The sequence below is a fragment of the Priapulus caudatus genome, unplaced genomic scaffold (assembly GCF_000485595.1).
Source record: "Priapulus caudatus unplaced genomic scaffold, Priapulus_caudatus-5.0.1 Scaffold177, whole genome shotgun sequence".
Taxonomy (NCBI): Eukaryota; Metazoa; Priapulida; class Priapulimorpha; order Priapulimorphida; family Priapulidae; genus Priapulus; species Priapulus caudatus.
This window is the reverse complement of record NW_014577238.1, coordinates 21,142-43,388: the sequence shown is the minus strand read 5'-3', so window position 1 is coordinate 43,388 and position 22,247 is coordinate 21,142. Positions and strand designations below refer to the sequence as shown.

The following is a 22,247-nucleotide window of genomic DNA, read 5'->3' as shown; positions in this document are numbered from 1 at the left end:
ATAGTTTTCAACTTGTAAATATTCTATCAATATGTGAATAAATATATTCAAACTTTACCTTGTTTGCGTCTCGGATTCTCCCTTAATCATATGACACCATCTGCATCAGTTTACATGAAAATCGTATGTGTTCTTCAAAAAGTTCTTTAAAATGGCAATTTCCATTTTTGCCAAAAAATTGCCGTGGCTCGTAAGTACGTCGACTGGCGACTGCTCCAAAATAGGACATTCAAACCTCTCCCATAGCAGTAGCAACTATACCCAATTTCAAACGTGGGTCAAACGGTTCCTAAGTCATCGTTGACCGTAGCCAAATGTTGACGGAAGGCCGGACGGACGTACGACGGACGACGACCCATGGTAATAGCTCATCTTGCCGATGTCAAGGTGAGCTAAAAACCAACCAATCTAACATCTAGATATAATCATCTTATCAAGTGATGACAGCGTAAACTTAAGCGGCTGAGTTTTTGAGTTTTTGTGCGACAGAAACTGACAGCTCAAGGTTCCGGTGGAAACGCTGTAATGGAAAGCACACACATACGCATGCACGCACGCACGCACGCACGCACACACACACACATGCGCGTGCACGCGCACACGCACGGACACACACACGTGCACACAAAACATACTCAAGACGTTCACAACAACAGACTCACACGCATATATGGACGCACACACACACAAACACACATATATGCACACACTCATATACGCACGCACACACATGCACGCTTTCTGAACAGTACGGTTTAGCTCTGTAGCCAGTATTGCACATGGCGTTGCTCTATACAACATTAACTCGATGATTTCTCGTGAAACCGCATCGTGTGATGAATGTGTTCAGAAATGTCGATTTTTCTGATTTTCTTAATAGTTATCCTCGCCATAAATCATTACAATGTCACTGCAGTTAGCATTATATTAGGACAACACCGTCATATACTATCAACTCTAACTCCCAAGCAAAGCAGTGTACAATGACACATGAGCAAAAGCTGATCGACAGATGCGTGGAAGCACGACAGAAATTGTTTGTGTAACCATAGGTGTAACATCGTAAATCAAACCGAGGAGCCCACACGGTTCCACACGGTTGCCTCTGCTACATATCACGATTTGACTGACGAGAGCGTAAAAATCGGCAAAGTTCTGCTATCTGTTTCGCTTTCACGCTGTTGCGCGCACGTGCTTTCTAATGACGTATAAAAGTTAAACTATTCAAGTTCATTATCGAAATTTAAATAAAAAAACGGAGTTTTTTCACTCGATTGCAGGCAGGGTTAGTTACATATTACACACCCAATTGAGTGAGAATTTTGGGTGCGAATAAAAATTGAATACGTGAAAGTTGTTCACTCGATTTCAGGCAGGATTAGTTGCCACACACCCAATGGAGTGAGAATTGCAGACGGACACCTCTGCAAGACGATCTTTCACCGACGGCTTATATAAACTAGCATTAATCCAACTAGCATGTACTCATTAGGACCACCCCAACATGCTCATACCAACCCACAAGCAGCTGCACTCGCCAATTATGACCACACGTTAATGGGCAAGCGAAGCGGATCATGAAAATTCATGAAAATCCTCGTGTTAAGAGGTTGGAATTGGCTCGGGCTTTTATGGGGGGAATCGCGAGCCATATTTCGTGATATCTGAAAAGGAAATTTTAACATGAAAAGGCCAATTAGGAATAGTTACGAGGAGTTTTTGAGCTGATGTTGCTGTGTAATGGATAACTGTTACAGTAATTAAGCATTTAACTACACATCCACCTAACCATACGATGAGATCTGCACTATATACTCTAGAGCAGTGGTTCTTAACCTGGGTTCGGCCGAACCCCAGGGGTTCGGTGAGCCAGTCTCAGGGGTTCGGCGGAGGTTCTCCGAAACGCATTAAAATTTTTCTATAATTTGCTATAATTTGTATTTTTTGTTCATTCTTTGCACGCTTTCCAAATATAGTCTTGAATGTTGATGCAATATGTTTTATTTTTGGATTAATTAAAATTGATTTGTTTTTGTCAAATTTGAGAGGATCGGCGAGTGAGCAGTGGGTTTCGTTAGGGTTCGGCGCCTCTAAAAAGGTTAAGAACCACTGCTCTAGAGTTTAGGTAGGTATCGGTACCAGGTTCTGTATTATTCTCTAGAGAACAGTCTATGTTAATTATTAACTGTTTTAACTTCGAACAGTCTATACATCCCTGATATCCTGAATACAACGTAATAAAAGAATCTTGTTATGTGAACAACTGTTGTCTTTACGATGCGAGCCTGCTTCAACAATAATCACAAAACGTTAACGTGAAATATAATGTAAATGGAGTCTGGCTATATGAATTGGATAGAATCTGTGTGTTAGATTTCCTGCAGTGAAATCTTGTTTGGGATATACACTCACTCGTCACTTGTGCTCGTAAAAGCTTCAATTTGCAATTCAAATTGCAAAAACACTGACCAATTTAATTGGACATGCACGGACGAAAATATTCACTCACAAAACCACTATACTCTCCAAACTTGTTTTTTAGCGAATAGCAATGCAACATTTGCAAATGCAAACATTTGGGAAAACTGTGTGAAACCGTGTCGTATTCAAAAATGAGCAAAATCCGTTGAACCTGAACTGACTGGTATGTGAATGAATAAGGGCTGGCCCTAAAACGTATTACAGGGGTTTTGATATTTAAATTTTTTTTATGCAAATTAGGTAGGTTTTGGCAATTATATAGCATATTATATAGACACACAGATAACAGTCTGTGGTGTCACACTCGTCTGGTTCGTTTTACAAGATTTCATTGACAATATCTTTAATGCAAAATTGGTATTAATACTATTTCCTCTCCACCCTGCCGATAAAATATCTATATTAGAGTAAAGTTTTACAAAACATGTCGGAACGCAGCATAACCTATTTATTTCGAACGCCATCGCTAAGAAACATCAAAGCGGGTATAGCACCATCTACCGTCACAAATTGTGATTTATTTTGGTTTATAAATTATTATTGCGATATACAGATGGCAACCGTGTGCTACCGCCTTGAAAAACTCGTACGAAGTAAACACTTCCATGCAACCAATTAACCTTTGACAAAAGTTGTGTTATGGGCAGGGAAACACCATTGTCACGTGGTATATAGCAGCTACGTGGAATAAGCGTATCCTCTCAATCTTACACGTTACACATCGGGAGCTCCGCTTTTAGCAGTGCCTAAATCTGAATATTATAAAAATATTCAATGGCGATCATTTACGTGTAACGCCATCACTCGCCCACATCTCAGACTTTCACATCTCAAACATTTATTTTCACATAAAAAATAATTTTCACATAAATGATCGCGTAATACCCGCAAATTTGGCCTCAGATTTCAACCCTGTATTTGCTCTGCGGTTTATAAGGGCGCCATACCGTGAGGGGAAATATTTGTTCATCGATCGTTGCTGAGTCTTGTCACTCGCGGGGGCGATAATGGGTGAATCTAACGTTCATTAAATAAATGCATAAATCGTGTTTGCCTAAATGTGTTTGCCTAGACGTGTGTTGACATGTAACATGATCATGCTAATTTTGTCAATTTTCACCCATTATCGTTCACAATTGCACCACACATTTTCTGGTGAGATTACCTCGATTTAAGTGCGGTTTATACCTGAACTAGGCGCAATACTTGGTTACCCGATTCAAATTGAGGTGCGGCTTATAGGCGCCCGCGGTTATTACGCGATCATATATACGGTACACATAATTATCAAGAGTATATAATGGGAGTTCTCCCATATATACTCTTCGTTTCTATAATGTACGTCGATGGTTGCTCAATTAAAACTGACTTCTTCCACTCAGGGAAGTTAGCTCCCAGTTCCCAGTTCCCAGTTCTTTATTCGAATAAGGAACTAGTAACTAGGCAAAGCAGTTACCAGTTACCAGTTACCAGTTCCCAGTTCCTTATTCGAATAAGGAACTAGTAACTATGCAAAGCAGTTACCACTTCCCAGTTTAAAATGCAACATTGAACTTATGCATGCAGTTACCAGTTCGAAACCTAGTTACTTATTCGCCTATGCTGTTAAATGATCTTGTTTGGCCCTTTACAAGGTCCTAAGAGTTATTCAGAACCAAAATTAACCCTTTGTCGCCCAGTTACACTGAGAGGGTCTATGTCCCCCAGGGTACTGCCGGAACATACCCTGGGTACGGTCCAGTATACCGGAACGTACCCTGGTACTATCTAATAACTCTTTTTTCTTGTTGTTTGTGCACAGTGGCGTGCGTGCGTGTGTACTTGTGTGTTGCAGAGGAGCATTTGAACGGCGTTTACAGGAAGTTATCGGCAACAACAGGCGAAAGAGTAGAGAAACATTGAGACTGGTAGCAAATACATTTTGTGTTTATTTTCCATTATTTTTTTATTGAGATTTGAGATGTTCCAAGTGCCTGTGATTATACATACGACACGTATATAGATAGCTGTTTGGTCGGTTGAGGAACTCATTGGTTTCTATGTGTCTGTTTCCTGTAGGTCGCTGACATGGTCTCCGGACGTGATAGAAACGCGCGCCTGGCACAATATCTGATGAGAACTATCAAAGTCTGATAGATATTATTCATCCTAAATGAACTGATGTATTCAGACTAATCCCCAAGATGTAAACATAGAGCGCGTGTGTTCGCAGCATCGGCGTAGTCCTACTCGCTTACAGTAAAATACGCCCGGTTTTAATTTCTCATACTGATGCATGAGAACTATAATTTTTTGTTTCTTTTGAAAGAAACGAGTAAGTTTTTATTTTTATTGATAATGAAGTAGCTGCTGTCCACGCAGAAAGGGGTATCTATGCCCTAGAGAGTAAGGATCTTATTCTGTACATATGTAATCTCCTACGCCATACATTACATATACATATTAGCAGAAGTAAAATAGGAAGATAACTTATGAAAGATATCGATTATGTCACTGCTTATCATAGTTCTGTAGGAAATAACTCTGCAAAAGATCTACAGATATATTAGGGCAGCAAAAAGTAATAATATCGAAAATATTGAATCTTTATCTTATTCTGTACATTGCTGACGTAGCGCGCGTTACACGTTATAGGACTAGTGCTGAAGTATATACTATTCTCATGCATGTTGCCATTGTTAAAGTGATTGCATCACCGTAAATAGTAAAATTGAAAAATTGTGTCCATTTTTTCACAAAATGTAAGTGATTCTGTTCACTTTTTTATGATTAAATTGCTGCATTATACTTCCTATTCTGTCCGATGTGAACAAACACTCGTGACTCATACATATAGCCCATAGCAAGCAATTAACGTTGTGATCAATATATCAGATCGTCCAGAGTTTTTGGATTTTTAACTAGTTGAGAAACAATCTTATCAGGTAAGAATTTGACGATACATTTAGTCCCATTAGTACTTACTTTTAATGCAACAAAATTGCAACAAAATTTTTACAAATATACACCATAAAAAGTTGGTGACGTAGTCAGTTTAAATGCGAACTGCATTCTGACAGCTACTAATGGCTAATTAGTAATTACGAGCAATTACGGCTAATTACGGCTTCAATTAATGGAATATTTAAGTAAAGTCTACATGTCTGTATATTGAAATGATAGGCAATTTATTTAATTGTACAATTTGTATCATTTGGTTAATATAGACCAGCGGATAATCACGTATAAATTGGCACATAGAAATTCTGCACTTTTGAGTAGAATTGTGTAAGTTTGCACACGTGTACTACACGTGTTACTGTTTCTGATATAATAGTAATTGAACAGCACCACCTGGTGGCACACAGCACGCCCTGGCAGTTGAGCGGGTATTGCATTATGCCAGTCTACGGTTTTTGTCTATACCTTCAACAATATTTACGCAACTAAGTCCAAACTTAGGTCAAATGATTCGCATAAGTAGTTCTATTCATACATTGGTATACTGATAGCAGCAATTTACTGAATATAGATATCTTTAAATTGTAAAAAATAACATTGAAACGATCAAATAGGTAAAAATAGTGCAAATTTGCCTTCCACTAGTATATTAAATTATCAATATTTCATAAATTATTTAGTCTGCATGAGTTTACTATATGTCAAAATGTTCCTTATTTAGTAGGCAAACAGTTTAAGTTAAAACAACATTTCAACTACGATCGCAAGCTTTACTCATGTTAACTTGATTTCTTGCCAAATATAACACATAATAAATGCAACCGGCATTGTTCAGAATATAAATGTGTAACTTGTAATATTCACGCGTAATACTTGTGTTCCTAATAGTTTTTGAATATAGTTCCGATTGAACAGATTCACCTGGCTACAACCTCCACAACACGCACGCACGCACGCCGCTGTGCATAAACAACAAAATTATAGAGTTTATAATGTTCTTCCTAATTTTGTTTGTAATTTCGAAAAACTAATTTTGTTATTTGTGCACAGCGGCGTGCGTGCGGTGTACCTGTGTGTTGCAGAGGAACATTCGAACGGCATTTACAGGAAATTATCGGTAATAATAGGCAAAATTTAAGAGAGTAGAGAAACATTGGTAGTAAATACATTTTGTGTTTATTTACCGTCGTTTTTTATTATTGAAACGTTCCACTCAAGCATCAATGCAAATCGATATTAATACCAACAAGAGCTAATAATACATAATAGGTATTATTAGCTCTTGATACCAATACTATTATTACCTCTGCAACACATAATTTCACCGCATGCACACACATCACTTATTGTGAATGAAGCTATCTTTCTGTGAGTTCATGCACAGTGTGTGCAGTGAAATTGTGTGTTGCAGAGAAGCATTTGGACTACAGTTATGTGACACTTACCAATAATAGGCAAAAGAGCATAGATCTATCATTATTAAGATTTTGATAGTAAATACATTTTGTGTATAATTTATTTACCATAATTTTATTATTGAAGTGTTTCAAGTGCCTGTGGCTCATGGCATGAGAAACGTTACACAGTTTACAGAATTGAAAAATTCCAACCTTATCAGGAGTTACAGCCACTATGGTGATAATACATTCATTTCAGGTTTAATTATAATTATTATAACACACGTGGACAGTGAAAAGCAGGTAGAGATTGAGCCTCTTCTTTAGAAATACCAATGCATTCACAGTGAAGCCTGTGTAAGAAGTTTATGTACCCTATTACGAGTATAGTACTATCTTTACTTCCAGGGTATGCGTGCACCAGCAGCAGATTTTTCCCGACACGCACCGGCACATGTCCGATGCATTGACGAGAGCATTAGTTACAGTGCACTGTCAAAATCACGACCAAGTTCAAAAATACCCTGCAGCACTGACTTTTTTTTCTTTTTTTCTCATCCTCCTTCTTCATCTTCTTCTGTCTCTTTTTCTTTTTCTTCTTCTACTTCTTCTATGTCTATATCTTTAGGTTTATTGCAGAGACCTATTTTCAGTCCTCTGTATCAATAATTTTAAAAGTTTAATCTCAAAGTCAAAAGTGCTTCATAAGTAAGTCTAGCAACATATATGAGTGGACATGGTACGGTGTAAGTGTATATTGATATTAAACAGTGCCACACTAATGCACGAAGGGTCGTTGTCGTAACAGGTACTACAGATATGTACCCGAGGTAGTTTTAGGTTGTTTAGTATTATGTTTATATTTTTATATGAGGTATGTTTAGGGTTAGGGTTAGAGTTAGGGTTAGTGTTAGGGTTAGGGTACACTTCTGTAGTACCTGTTACGACAACGACCCCTTGAGCCACACTAATATGTGTGAGTGTGAGAGCTTACAAACACCATTAAAGGGTACAGTATGAGTTTTCCATGAAAAAGGATTAAAAGATGAGGTAATTATTTGGTGATTTTTATTGTCATGTTTGTAGGCCTACTCTGCTTCCATTTTTAACATTAACTGCAGTTTTATTTGTTAAATTTTAATGTGCAAATCTCAGATATATAACGTTATCGATAAAAGAAGCCAGAAATTTCTAGAAGTATTTACCCTATTAGGTTTATTAATATTTGGTTCATGACAATGACTTACAAGAAGTCATTAGAATATCATTATTAAACGCAGATTTTCTCACTCTCATATTTATAGATGAAAAAGTTGAAAAAATCTATATGTATACTGAATTGGGTTATGTAAGCGCTAGGTTTTATTTTTTGTAACTTAATGTACTGTAAAATATTATAGTCACTTTAAACATATACGTACGTTATTTAACTTTCCACGTCGCTTCAAGATTTCCCAATAATCTGTAAGTTGTTTTATACGTAATCAGTTGTATTTTTTATCGTAAAAATTAATATACATAGAACATCTGTTCTATACGAAACCTACGTTGTATTTACGTGTGGTATGATCCAGTTTCTATAACACATTTGATGTGAGAACGGGAATGGTGTGGAGCATAGATGAAGGATGCATTATGGAGAGTATATGTGTGAAGCACAGACTTGGTGTACATTAGAAGTAGTTATACACATACAGTAGTAAGCAAGTAATTAATGTACAAAGTTACTTAGGTAGGTTACTTTAGTAGTTCTTTCTACGTAGAAATAACCACATTTTGCCCTCTGTAGTGTGTAGCCGATCATGCTCCTGATAGTATCATGTCAGCTGCCTTCTCTGCAACCATGACTGTAGTGGCCTGGGTGTTAGCTGATACAATCTCCGGCATTATAGAAGCATCAGCCACTCTCAGACCACGGACTCCACGAACCCTGTAATGTGCGAGAGTTCATATCAATGAAAACAACTGATGTATTTTAATATGACTCAAGTGATATGACAAAAGTTTCGCAAAAAAATTCAAAGATTCAGACGGTCACGTGACGCCTATTTAACGAGGCGTAAAAAGTAATGTGTCGAAGTTTCGACAGATATCGACAGTTTCACAGAGCCTGCAGTTTCATTTAATGTTACCACATAATGTGATGCAATATCATGAATATATATATATATATATATATATATATATATATTATATATATTCATGATAATGTACGGCTATTTATTTATATCCTTAATTGTATCGTACGCGTTCTGATGACCTGTATGGTGAACCGTGTAAAGGTATTCTGACTGCACTATTATAGTTTTAATTCGGACTGCTGATTTTGCTGTAGACGGTGTTTGGGCTGGGTATAGGTGTAGACCGAATGATTCTGTCCCATATAAACTTTTTCATATTTTGGTGAGGGTTATTGGGGATAACCCTCACCAAAATATAAAAAAGGTTATATGGGACAGAATTATTCGGTCTAGGTATAGGTGCTGATGAATATCCTATTGTCTGTGTGATGAATCTTCAGTCAGGTGCGTATATCCCTGCGCTATATTTTTTTGCATCAGTCTATCGCGTGGTCTTGTGTCTGTTACCACCCTGTAGATATTTGAGGGTGAGGGTCTTGAGTCTGCAATATTATCTCCCTCAATATTATGTGCACGCCCCGGCTCCAGGAAATGTTCCCCCTAAACTCTTGCTGCCTTGCCAAGGCTGTGGGCACAATGAATTCATTTCATATGGCGTGCATTTCTGATTTTTACCTCACCTTGACATCGTCAAGATGAGCTATTGCCATGGGTCGTCGTCCGTCGTACGTCCGTCCGTCCGTCCGTCAACATTTGGCTACGGTCAACGATAACTCAGGAACGTTTACCCACATATTTGAAATTGGGTATAGTTATTACTGCTTGCTCCCATATTGAACGTCCTATTTTGGAGCACGCCAGTCAACGTACTTTCGAGCCACGGCAATTTTTGGCAAAAGGGAATTGCCATTAGTCAGTTCAGGTTCAACGGATTTTGCTCATTTTTGGTATGTGAATGAATAAGGGCATATTTTTTTATGCAAATTAGGTAGGTTTTGGCAATTATAGCATATTATATTGACACGCAGATAACAAACAGTCTGTGTGGTGTCAGACTCGGCTGGTTCTTTTACAAGATTTCATTGACAATATCTTTAATGCAAAATTGGTATTTCCTCTCCACCCTGCCGATAAAACGTCTATATTAGAGTAAAGTTTTACAAACATGTCGGCGAACGCAGCATAACCTATTTATTTCGAACGCCATCGCTAAGAAACATCAAAGCGGGTAGTAGCGCCATCTACCGCACAGATTGTGATTCATTTTGGTTTTATAAACTATTATTGCCGATATACAGATGGCACGTGTGCTACCGCCTTGAAAAACTCGTACGAAGTAAACACTTCATGCAACCAATTAACCTTTGACAAAAGTTGTGTTATGGGCAGGGAACACCATTGTCACGTGGTATATAGCAGCTACGTGGAATAAGCGTATCTCTCAATCATTACACGTTACACATCGGAGCTCCGCTTTTAGCAGTGCCTAAATCTGATATTATATAAAATATTCAATGGCGTCATTTACTGTAACGCCATCACTCGCCCACATTCAGACTTTCACATCCAAACATTTATTTTCACATAAAAAATAATTTTCACATAAATGATCGCGTAATACCGCAAATTTGGCCTCAGATTTCAACCCTGTATTGCTCTGCGGTTTATAAGGGCGCCATACCGTGACGGGGAAATTTGTTCATCGATCGTTGCTGAGTCTTGTCACTCGCCGGGGGCGATAATGGGTGATCTAACGTTCATTAAATAAATGCATAAATCGTGTTTGCCTAAATGTGTTTGCCTAGACGTGTGTGACATGTAACATGATCATGCTAATTTTGTCAATTTTCACCCATTATCGTTCACAATTGCACCACACATATCTGGTGAGATTACCTCGATTTAAGTGCGGTTTATACCTGAACTAGGCGCAATACTTGGTTACCCGATTCAAATTGAGGTGCGGTTATAGCGCCCGCGTTATACGCGATCATATATACGTACACATAATTATCAAGAGTATATAGGGATTCTCCCTATAATACTCTCGTTTCTATAATGTACGTCGATGGTTGCTCAATTAAACTGACTTCTTCCACTCAGGAAGTTAGCTCCCAGTTCCCAGTTCCAGTTCTTTGATTCGAATAAGGAACTAGTAACTAGGCAAAGCAGTTACAGTTACCAGTTACCAGTTCCCAGTTCCTTATTCGAATAAGGAACTAGTAACTATGCAAAGCCAGTTACCACTTCCAGTTTAAAATGCAACATTGAATTATGCATGCAGTTACCAGTTCGAAACCTAGTTACTTATTCGCCTATGTGTTAATGATCTTGTTGGCCTTTACAGGTCCTAGAGTATTCAGAACCAAAAATAACCTTTGTCGCCCAGTTACACTGAGAGGGTCTATGTCCCCCAGGGTACTGCCGGAACATACCCTGGGTACGGTCCAGCTATACGCGGACGTACGGTACTATCTAATATGCCGGACCGTACCTCGCTACTCACTAACGAGTCTAGGGAGTCGCCAACGCCTACTCCCTAATCCTAACCCTAACCCTAATCTTAACCCTAACCCTAACCATATCAAATAGTTACCAGGGTACGTTCCGGTATACCGAACCGTACCTACTACCCAGGGTGCGTTCCGCAGTACCCTGGGGGACATAGACCCTATGAACCCCATGCAGTTACCAGTTTGCCACCCAGCTACTTATTCAGTTACCTGTAAAGGTCCTAAAAGTCATTCAGAGCCCAATTGACCCTTTGATGCCCAGTTACCAGTTCGCCACCCAGTTATTTACTCAGCAAACATAGTAGTATTGGCAATAGTATTGGTTTCGAACTGGTAACTGAATAAGTAGCTGGGTATCGAACTGGTAACTGATTAAATAAATGTGTGCCAAAGGGTTAATTTGGCCGAATAAGCAACTAGTAACTATTTTGCCTTGTTACCAGTTCCCAATTCAATGTTGCATTTTCGAACTGGGAACTGGACACTTGCCGCTCTGCCTAGCTTACTAGTTCCTTATTCGAATAAGGACTGGGAACTGCGTAACGCTTTGCCTATTTACTTAGTTCTTTATTCGAAATAAGGAACTGGGAACTGGAAGCTAACTTCCCTGACCCGACTTCTTCTCACTCACTCATTTGTGTTTTTTTGTGTGGTGAGCTACAGTGTCATTGACACTTTCATTCTGTAAGCACGGCATAACATATATGGCTACACCACAGGGTCAATCAATCGCATCCTGGATTTACAGATCTATCTATTATAATGTGTTAAATATGTCTAGGTCTAAAGTTATAGTAGCAAAATCTTTATATTTATACGTGTTCACGTACCTGAGTTGTGGATCAACAACTGCAGTTTGGTCATTGATTGCTCCCATCTTACATGTTCCTGTCGGGTGATATATGGTCGCTGTTACTGTTCTCACGGCACAGTCCCAGTAGTTGTCAGATTTGTATTCATGCTTCTCACAGCCTGGAACGATCTGATCTCGCAGTTTAACGCCGATAGCTTTTAATGCTTTAGTCTCAGCAAACTGCAGACTGATCTTTATACCTAAAGAAGTGATCGTGAAAGACATGATGAAGTGAATGAATCAATGTAACTTTCCTTCATCAATATATAAATTAAGCCGCGTCTATCAAATCTAGTAGATTTTAACTAGATAAAGTAGATTTAACTAAAGTAGATAATAGACAACCATTCAGCAAAATTATGAACAGCATTATTTCGCGTGTTTTTCATAATTTCTAGAAGGGAAATGTAGTCTTTACTCTCTACTAGCGACTTGACATCAGAGTCATCGTCAAAGTAGTTTGGGTCAATCTCCGGTGGATCGAGTGCGTCTGATGATTGCAGCCGAATCTCTCCAACACTCTTCGGGTGAAGAAGGATTGCAACCCATGTCATGACTGGACGAGTCTTGTGCTCGGAAAAATTGTAGGCCTTTATAAACTGTGTAAACGGGCAAACAGACTTGTGTGTGGCATGACGTGGTGAATTCATCGTTTCACTATATGTATCAGGCATGAGAAATAGGTGCATTTCAAAACTGCAGTACATATCATCTGCTATCTAGCAGATTCATCTGGGTTATAGTTCTCTTTCCATCTCGAACTTATATTAATTTTGCCGCAATTATCCACCTCAGATTCATCCTCGACATGTAAATGCTCGGTAAAAACAGGAGAATGCAGAGTTTTAGTGGATACGATCGCTATGATTTTGGGAAACCTACGTTTCTGTCGAGGCCAAGTGTATTGTAAACAACTTCATCGGTGTCAAAACCAAGTCCCATGGGCATGAGCTGTATCTGAATGTCAGGTAGACCACGTTTAGGGTCAGCAGCTTTTGTCTTGAGAACGCCCACAGTGTCGAAGAGTTGATAGGCTATAGGACCTATTAATTAAACGTAACGCGTCATTATATATAAACGTAAAATACATCACGTATAACGCTTTTATAGATCCTCATGTTTGCTACATTAAACCACGTCAGTGTTATTTTATCAGGAGTCTATCAAATCTATTGATAGACTCCTGATTTTATCATGATGTAAAATGTTTTTTCAAGGAGGCAGGGATAGTAGTTTGAAGATATATATATATATATATATATATATATATATATATATATATATATATATATGCGTCTAAGAAACTAAATGAACACCTATTATCGTGAAAATGTGTATAGTCATGATGTTGATTAATATGTTCGTGTGTTATCGGATGATTCCAGGTAAGGGACTTGAACTAACCTTTTCCAAACAGGTTATACTGTATGCTGGCCTTCCAACTGTTCATCATGTCTAGGGTGACAGATAGAGGTTTCTCTAGCCAGAACTCTGGATACATGAGGCCAGGGTGTTCCTGTAGGTGTTGACCGACCGGCAAGTCAGCAACAGTTGATATCTTAAATTCAGTAGAAACATGAACGATTTAATCAGAATATGTTACGAATTATAAACTGATACTATTGATTTCCAAGTAGGAAAGTGAGGTCTCTCAGAGGAAAATCTGCTTTGTGCTTCAGTTGTGAACTTTAATTGTTAAAGACTATGTGTCACAGTCATTTTTCAATATATTAGTTATAGTTAATTAGTAGTCATAAATATAACTAAATGACGAATTAGGCACATGTAGATATGATAGCATTTACGTTATCTGTACGGTACGAACAAACTAGTGATCATTAACTGTCAGTCAAATATCATTAGGTATTATTTCAACTAGGTAAATGTGATCGTACGTTGAACTTGGTAAGGTGATCCTTTGGCCCAACACCAGACAACATGAGGATGTGCGGAGAACCAATGCTACCAGCAGAGAGAATCACTTCCTTTGATACATGAACAGTCTTCTTCTCAGCACCGTGAATGAAGGTGACTCCTGTCGCCTTCTTACCATCAAAGTTTATCTGAAAACCACGTACATGAATTTCACAAATACGTTCTCTATTTTCAGACTATATTAGTTATCTTTGTTCATCGTCAGTGTGTTACCTTGGTTACGTGAGTATTGATGGCTATGTCTAGGTTTGATCTGTGCATGGCTGGTCTCAGATATGCTTCAGCTGTGCTCCAACGTTTTCCATCTTTTGTGTTTGCTTGCGATTTCATGAAAACTGGGATTTGAAGAACCAAAACAAATTAAACCATACGTCATTTCATTCCTGAGTAGTTTCAATTGCAACTTCATTTGGTTACTAAATTTCTCTTTCATGAATGGAAAATACTTTATTATTTATTGATATAGTTCATAGTTACCCTCTTGATTCTCTCCATTAACATCACCAAGTTTATATCCAAGTTCCTGCGCCGCATTTAGAAAAATATCTGCCAGTTCTGTGTATGAAGAGGTGGTGATTTCCCATGGTCCACCTGACCCATGGTAACCTGTAACGGAAAACCGTACATATAGGTGTGTGTGTGTGTGTGTGTGTGTGTGTGTGTGTGTGTGTGTGTTAGGGTTAGGGTACACTTCTGTAGTACCTGTTACGACAACGACCCCTTGAGCCACACTAATATGTGTGAGTGTGAGAGCTTACAAACACCAGTTAAAGGGTACATGAGTTTTCCATGAAAAAGGGATTAAACAGATGAGGTAAAATTATTTGGTGATTTTTATTGTCAGGTTTGTAGGCCTACTCTGCTTCCATTTTTAACATTAACTGCAGTTTTATTTGTTAAATTTTAATTGTGCAAATCTCAGATATATAACGTTATCGATAAAAGAAGCCAGAAATTTCTAGAAAGTATTTTACCCTATTAGGTTTATTAATATTTTGGGTTCATTGACAATGACTTACAGAGAAGTCATTAGAATAATCATTATTAAACGCAGATTTTCTCACTTCATATTTATAGATGAAAAAGTTGAAAAAATCTATATGTATACTGAATTGGGTTATGTAAGCGCTGTTTTATTTTTTGTAACTTATTGTATTGTAAAATATTGTAGTCACTTTAAACATATACGTCATTTAACTTTCCATGTTGCTTCAAGAGATTTTTGATACTTTTAATTTTAGTACATGATATTTACTTAATTTTATAAGTGCCATGTTGTGTTTCCATAGAAACAAAGATCGAGTCATTATTGCATACGTGTACATTGTATGTTTTGTGTCCGTAACTTATTGTCATATTTATAAATCACTAGGACATTTGTTAGGATCTGATCATGAAGATAAATTGTCACGGAAATATTTATTGTGCTGATTGCACCAGACCGTAGATTTAGCTGTCAGATTATTTCCCAATAATCTGTGAGTTGTTTTATACGTAATCATTTGTATTTTTTGTCGTAAAAATTAATATACATAGAACATCTGTTCTATACGAAACCTACATTGTATTTACGTGTGATATGATCCAGTTTCTATAACACATTTGATGTGAGAACGAGAATGGTGTGGAGCATAGATGAAGGATGCATTATGGAGAGTATATGTGTGAAGCACAGACCTTGGTGTACATTAGAAGTAGTTATACACATACCAGTAGTAAGCAAGTAATTAATGTACAAAGTTACTTAGGTAGGTTACTTTAGTAGTTCTTTCTACGTAGAAAAGCCCGCTCTAGTTCCGCCAGTTCGTTTATTCGGGAGAGTGGAAGGCAAACTAGTAACTAGCTCAGAACGCAGTTTACTCTCCAGTGTACCACTAAAAAAGATAGTGATGCCAGTTACCTTACTCGAAATAAGGAACTAATAACTAAATGAGCAAAAGAACAGTTACCGAAAACTGATCCCAGTTTAAATGCAACATCTTGAACTTATCATCAAGTTACGACATTCGAAACCTAGGTTACTATTGTCTAAAAAAAAAAGCCAACTATACTGGAGTTAAAAAAATTTGATAACTTTAGTTTGACACCCCACTACAGTCCATAAGATATCAGAAACAAAATTAACCACTCCCTTCTGTCGCTCTCAGTTAAACTGAGAGGGTCTATTGTCCCGGGGGCCAGTATTCGCGGCCAGGAGAGCAAATACCTGGTACGGTCCCAGTAATATTCGGAACGTAACCCTCAGGTAACTACAAATCTTTAATATAGAGATGCCGGGATCCGGTACCCTCGCATACTCTCAATCTAACGATTGAGTCTAAAGGAAAGGACCCAGACTGCCTGTAGCCGCCTAATCCTAAACCAAAACCCCCTCAATCTTAACCTAAACATCCTAATCTCAACTTCAAATAGTATACCCTAATGGTATCCTCCCCGGTATCACCCGCAACCGACTCTACTTACCCGAGTCAGGGTATGCGTTTATCACGGATGTCAGTACCATTCTGGGGACATTAGACCCTATGAAACCTGGTATATACACAAATAATTGTCAAAGCTTTGTACAACAGTTATATTTATAGTACCACCAAACAAAAGCCCCAGCTACCGTTATTCAGGTTACCTCAAAGGTCTCTTACTAAAAGTCAATTTGCAGAGTGGCGCGGCAATATGACCTTTGATGCCCGAGTTACCATTTCGCCATATCAGTCTATTGTATCTCAGGCATAACATAGTAGTTATTGGCAAGTAGTGATTGGTTTCGAACTGGTGACAGCCTGGATAAGTAGTCTGGATGCGAGCTGGTAATCTATTTAATATAAATGTTGCCAAGGTTAATTGATTGGGCGAATAAGTCAGAGCCTAGTAGATAATTAGTTTGCCCTGTTTAACGCGGATTCCTAATTCTAAGGTGCATTTCGAACTGAACTGCTGATAGATGCTAGCCTAGTACTAGTTCCTTATCGAAACGAGGAACTGGTGGTAACTGAACGCTGCTTGCCCCTTATATTAGTCTTTATTCGAATAAGGAAGCTGGGAACTGGATACTAACCTCCTGACACGACTTCTTCTCTACTCACTCAGTGGGTGTTTTTTGGTGGGAGCGCTGAGTCAGTGAGCATTGACACTTATCATTAATGTAAAACCCTCCGTCACGACCGGACGGCTCGACCAGGGTGGCCGCCGAGCAACCTGATTGGCCGCGACGCGGTACGGCGACGCAGAAAATGTAACAAGGGTTCGCCTGACAAATCGGCGAACTCCGACCGCGTTCGATTATGCGGCGGCTCCCAGGCCAGATCGCCGGGGATAGCCTGTGGAACATTAGAGGAGAGCAGATTATGTATTGAATTCATCCCCCGCTGCAACAACAAACGCCACCGTCACTCAGGCGCAATCATTTTGGCTACTCATCTTGCGACATTAGGCGACGGCATAACACGAAGCGAACAACGACTCGAAACGAAAGGAGATGTCTGCGATATTACGACACCAGAACGCTATATAACGACGCCCACGCTATGTGCGCCTTGGCCGCTCTCTGGCCCCATCGTCCGTCCGCCGTTACACCGCGCAAAGTAAGGAAACGCACCCCTGGTGTGAGGGTTTATAGCACGGCATAACAATAGCGCGCTACGACAGCTGGTCTCAAATGCATCGCATCTGATTTACAGCACTATCTATAATCTGTGTTTAAATATTCCTAGGTCTAAAGTTTATAGGTTAGCTAAAATCTTTATAATTTAATATCTGTTCACATGGTGGTGAACCTGTTAGTTTTGGATGCAAGCAACTGCGATTGGTAATTGATTGGAGCTGCGCCATCTTACATGTTCTCGCTTGTCGGTTGAATTATATGGCGCTGTTATGTCTGTTCTCACGCACATGGTCCCTAGAGTTTGTTCAGAATTTGTATTCATGCTTCTCAACAGCCTGAAACGACGGATCTCGGCAGTTTTAAACGGCCGGAATAGCTTTTAATTGGCTTGAGTTCCAGTCAAACTGGCAGACGGAGATGCTTATACCGCTAAAGAAGATATCGTGAAAGACATGAGAAGGTGAAGAAACATGGAACTTTCCCTTCATGCAAATATATAAATTTTAAGCCGCGTTGCGAATTCAAAATCTAAGTAAGATTATAAAACTACTACACAGTAGACTTACACTAAAGTAAGATAAAGACAACCATTCATGCAGAAATTAGAACAAGCAGTCATTTGAGTGTCGCGTGTTTCAAATTCTAGTTAGAAATATTCTTACTCTCTGACTCGAGCCGACTGACACAGAGTCACCAAAGAGAGGATTGGTCAATACTCCAGAGGTGGATCAGAGTGAGCGTCAATACATGATAATTCAGTACCAGAAAATCATCTCCAACAGGGCTCTTAGCGGGGAAGAAAGATATGCTACCCTTGTCATGAGGAACGATGCCTTGTGCTCGAAAAATGAAAAGACCTTAATCAAACTATGTAAACGGAGCAAGACGACTTGGATGTGGCAGACGGTGAGAATTCCCATATCCGTTCACTAAGTACCTCGAGTGTCAATCGAGACAAATAGGCATTTCAAAACTCGCAAGTACATATCATCTCGCTATCTAACGCCAGACAGTCATCCGTTATAGTCTCGTTTGTCGCGATTAAGTCTCGCAAGTTATATTAATGTTCTGCGCAATATCTCACTCTCAGTATTCATCGCGATCGATCATTAAGATGCTCTGCTGGTAAAAGACAGGGAGAATGGCAGAATTTTGAGTGTATACGAATGCGTAATGATTTTGGAACCCTACGTTTCTGTGTCAAGGCCGAATCGTGGTATGTAAAGTCAACTGTCATTCGGTGTCAAAGAGTACCAGGTCCGCTATGGGCAGGATGCATAGTAAGATACGGAATGTGCAGGATAAAATAGCCACGTAGTATTAGAAGGTAGCAGCAGCTTTTGTCCGTCTTGAGAAACGCCCGACGTGTACAGCAAGATGTTGATGGCCCGCCATATAGGATCTCTATGTATGTAAACCAAAAAGAAACCGCGCATAATATATAAATTCGTAAAATACGAATCACGTAGATAGACGCTTTATAGATCCATCATGTAATGCTAGATAAACAACGTCAGTGTTATAATAGTTAAGTCGAGGAGTCTAATTCTAAGAGTACTATTTGATCAGACCACATGATGTTTGATCACCATGGATAAAATGTGTTTACTTCACAGGAGAGCATAGAGAGATAGTCAGTTCTGAGCAGATATACTATCACTATACTATATCACTGACTTCATACCTATCATGTAAGTATGTATTACTATATTAATGTCGTCTAAGGAAACTAAGATGGAACCACCTATACGTGAAATAGTGTTATAGTCAGCGATGTTGATAATTGTTGGCGTGTTGTTAGGCGAAGATGATTCCAAGTAAGAGAGGACTTGAGAACTATAAACACTTTTTCCAAACAGAGATATAAAACTAGAGGTATCGTGGTCACTTCCAACTGTTCATAACATGCATAAGGTGTGACAGAATAGAAGAAGTTCCTAGCCAAGAGACACTCTAGCGGAGAAATACAGAAGGCCAGGGGTCTGTATGGTGTTGTACCCGGACCCGGCTCCAAGTTCAGCAACATGTTGATATCCGTATAATTCAGTTGAGACTGAATCATGAACGATTTTTGAATCAAGAATATTGTTACGAATTATAAAACTGTACTATTGCGATCTCGCAGTAGGAAAGAGGTCTCTCAGAGGAAACGCGTGTACATCATGCGTTTATGCTCAGTTTGGATACATGTTATGTTAAAGGCACTATGTTCAGCAGTCATTTTTCAATAGATTAGGTTATCAGTACTAATTAGTAGTCCATAGAATATAACTAAATGACAATCTAGGCACAGTATGATAGGATAGCCATTTACGTTAATCGCTACGCGGTACGACAGAACTAGTGATCATTACTGTCAGTCAAATGGTCATTAGCTATTTCAGTCAAGCTAAGGGTAAATTGACGTCACAGTTGAAACGCATTATGCTAAGCGGATCCTCTTGCGCACACACCACGACAACCCATGAGGATTGCGGAAACCATCGCTACCCACGCAGAGGAAGCGATCTGGTCCCTTGCATACATGGAACATCTCTGCGCAGGGCACACGTGAATGACTGTGACTTCCTAGTCGCCTCTTACCCATCAAGATTTATTCTGAAAACCACGTACATGAATTTCACAACATACTATTCCTATTTCAACTATATTATTATCTTTGTTCAAATGCGCAGTGGTGTTACCCCGTTAGTGTTGGTTACGTGAGTATTGATGGCTAGTCTATATGATCCTGTGCATCGATGTGTCTCAGATAGTGCGTTCAGCTGTGCTGCCAACCGTGTTCCCCATTTCTTTGTGTTTGCTTGCTGATTTCATGAACACAGGAGGTTGAAGAAAAACCAATATACAATTAAACCATACGTTCCATTTCAATTCTGGAGTAGTTTCCATTGTTCAACTTCATTGGTTATAAATTCGTCTGCATGAATGGACAAATAGCTTGATATATTTATTGATAGATTGCGTTCATTGAGTTATCTTTCTCCTCTGATTCTCTCCACTTAACATCATCCGAAGTTTGATATTTCCAATTCTCTGATAGCTGCCGCCATTTAGAAAAATATCTGCCTAGTTCTGTGTAGAAGAGGGTGATTTCCGCATGGGATCGCGAAAACCTGAATCCATTGTAAACGTCTGTAAATGGAAAACCGTATCATATAGGTGTGTGATGTTGTGTGTGTTGTGTTGTGTGTGTGATTGTAGTGGTGTGATCTTGTGTGTGCTGTGTGTGTGTGGGTGCTGGTGGGTGTGTCTTGCGCCGTGCGTGAGTAGCGCGTCCGCGTGCCGTAAGCGTAGATTGCGGCGTGCGTGCGTGTGTGTGTGCTGCGTGCGTCGTGCGGGTGTGGGGTGTGTCTTCATGGTAAAACTAAATAACAAGTCTAACGATGTCTTTCTAGAGTATGTATGTGGAAAAACAGATCCTGTAACTCAGACAGTAAGAATATGTGGTGTGCTTTATATTTTAAAGCATGGTATCTGAATTTCGATGCCTAAAATATGGCAGCATCAAACAGCAATAGACAGCCTAACTTGCCTCACCCTAAGATTAGCTTTTGTATACCTACCAATTCATATCACAATATTTCTAACAAAAACTGTTATGTCTTCAGAGTGTTTTTGAAGTACGGGAAAGTCAAAACGTCTATAATAACTACCATCCCCGGTCAATCGCAAACATATCTTCCCCACAAGAATCAAAGTGCTCGTCCTTGTAGCCGTATCGTACATAACTGCAAATACCAATATAAATGCCAAGCCTAATTGGAAAAAAAAACGCCTCGCAACGTCATTACAGTAAAGTTTGGCCAGAACGGATACTCTACCTGTAACTTTCTATAAACGACCAAGTAAATAAACGATTCTTAGGAGGCCGACTTTGCCCTGTAATATATATTAGGACAAAGAGCAGTAAATTATGTGGATAGTGATAACTTATCTAAGCTAAGAGAGTCCAGTAGGCCAGGGTGGTTCGGCGGGTTCGAACAACCCACCTCCGCCCCCCACCAAAAAGCAAAAAAATTGTGTGTTTTTAAATTTGCCAAGAGAAATTATCAACACTCAGGTCGCTACCCATTTTCAGTGTAGAATAATATATGCAACATCTCCCATCGTGCGGAGATGAAGCATGAACACCAATCCCCTCCCGACAACCTTCCCGCCTGCATCGTCGATTGGATCCCTCTCCTGTCGTCGCGCCCAGAGGGGCGTGTAGCAGGGGCGGTGTCCAAGGGAGTACGAATCCCCCGCATATTGCTCGCGCAGAAAAAGCGCATCTGAGGGGGTGTGTAATTTTAAAAATTTATTGGGGCATGGGCTCACCCCAGACCCCCCCCCCCCCCTTCGCGTGCTCAGGCAACTCTGGGTAATAACGGTTAACACCCCCCTCGAGCTGGTAACAAATCTGGCACGGGCGACTACTATTCATAACTTTAGTCTTGGATAGTTATA

The 22,247-nt window shown here is 39.3% G+C and overlaps 2 protein-coding genes across 2 annotated transcripts in view; one reads left to right on the top strand and one right to left on the bottom strand.

The window, feature by feature from the left end:
* Positions 1-5,221, top strand: part of LOC106806737 — a gene marked incomplete in the record, with an annotated part of 14,410 nt that extends 9,189 nt beyond the window's left edge. Inside the window, 1 exon segment of the mRNA XM_014808781.1 lies at positions 4,540-5,221. Within this exon segment, the coding sequence (XP_014664267.1) occupies positions 4,540-4,614 (75 nt within the window).
* Positions 5,222-8,088: 2,867 nt separating this feature from the next.
* On the bottom strand, positions 8,089-14,801 carry LOC106806756 (glucose dehydrogenase [FAD, quinone]-like). Its single transcript, XM_014808815.1, has 8 exons — positions 14,678-14,801; positions 14,414-14,535; positions 14,161-14,328; positions 13,670-13,823; positions 13,148-13,308; positions 12,684-12,864; positions 12,243-12,465; positions 8,089-8,748 (listed from the first exon to the last, which is right to left on the bottom strand). Exons 2-8 carry the CDS (start codon positions 14,528-14,530, stop codon positions 8,619-8,621), a joined length of 1,134 nt encoding a protein of 377 aa, XP_014664301.1. The 5' UTR covers positions 14,531-14,535; positions 14,678-14,801; the 3' UTR covers positions 8,089-8,618.
* Positions 14,802-22,247: the final 7,446 nt, after the last annotated feature.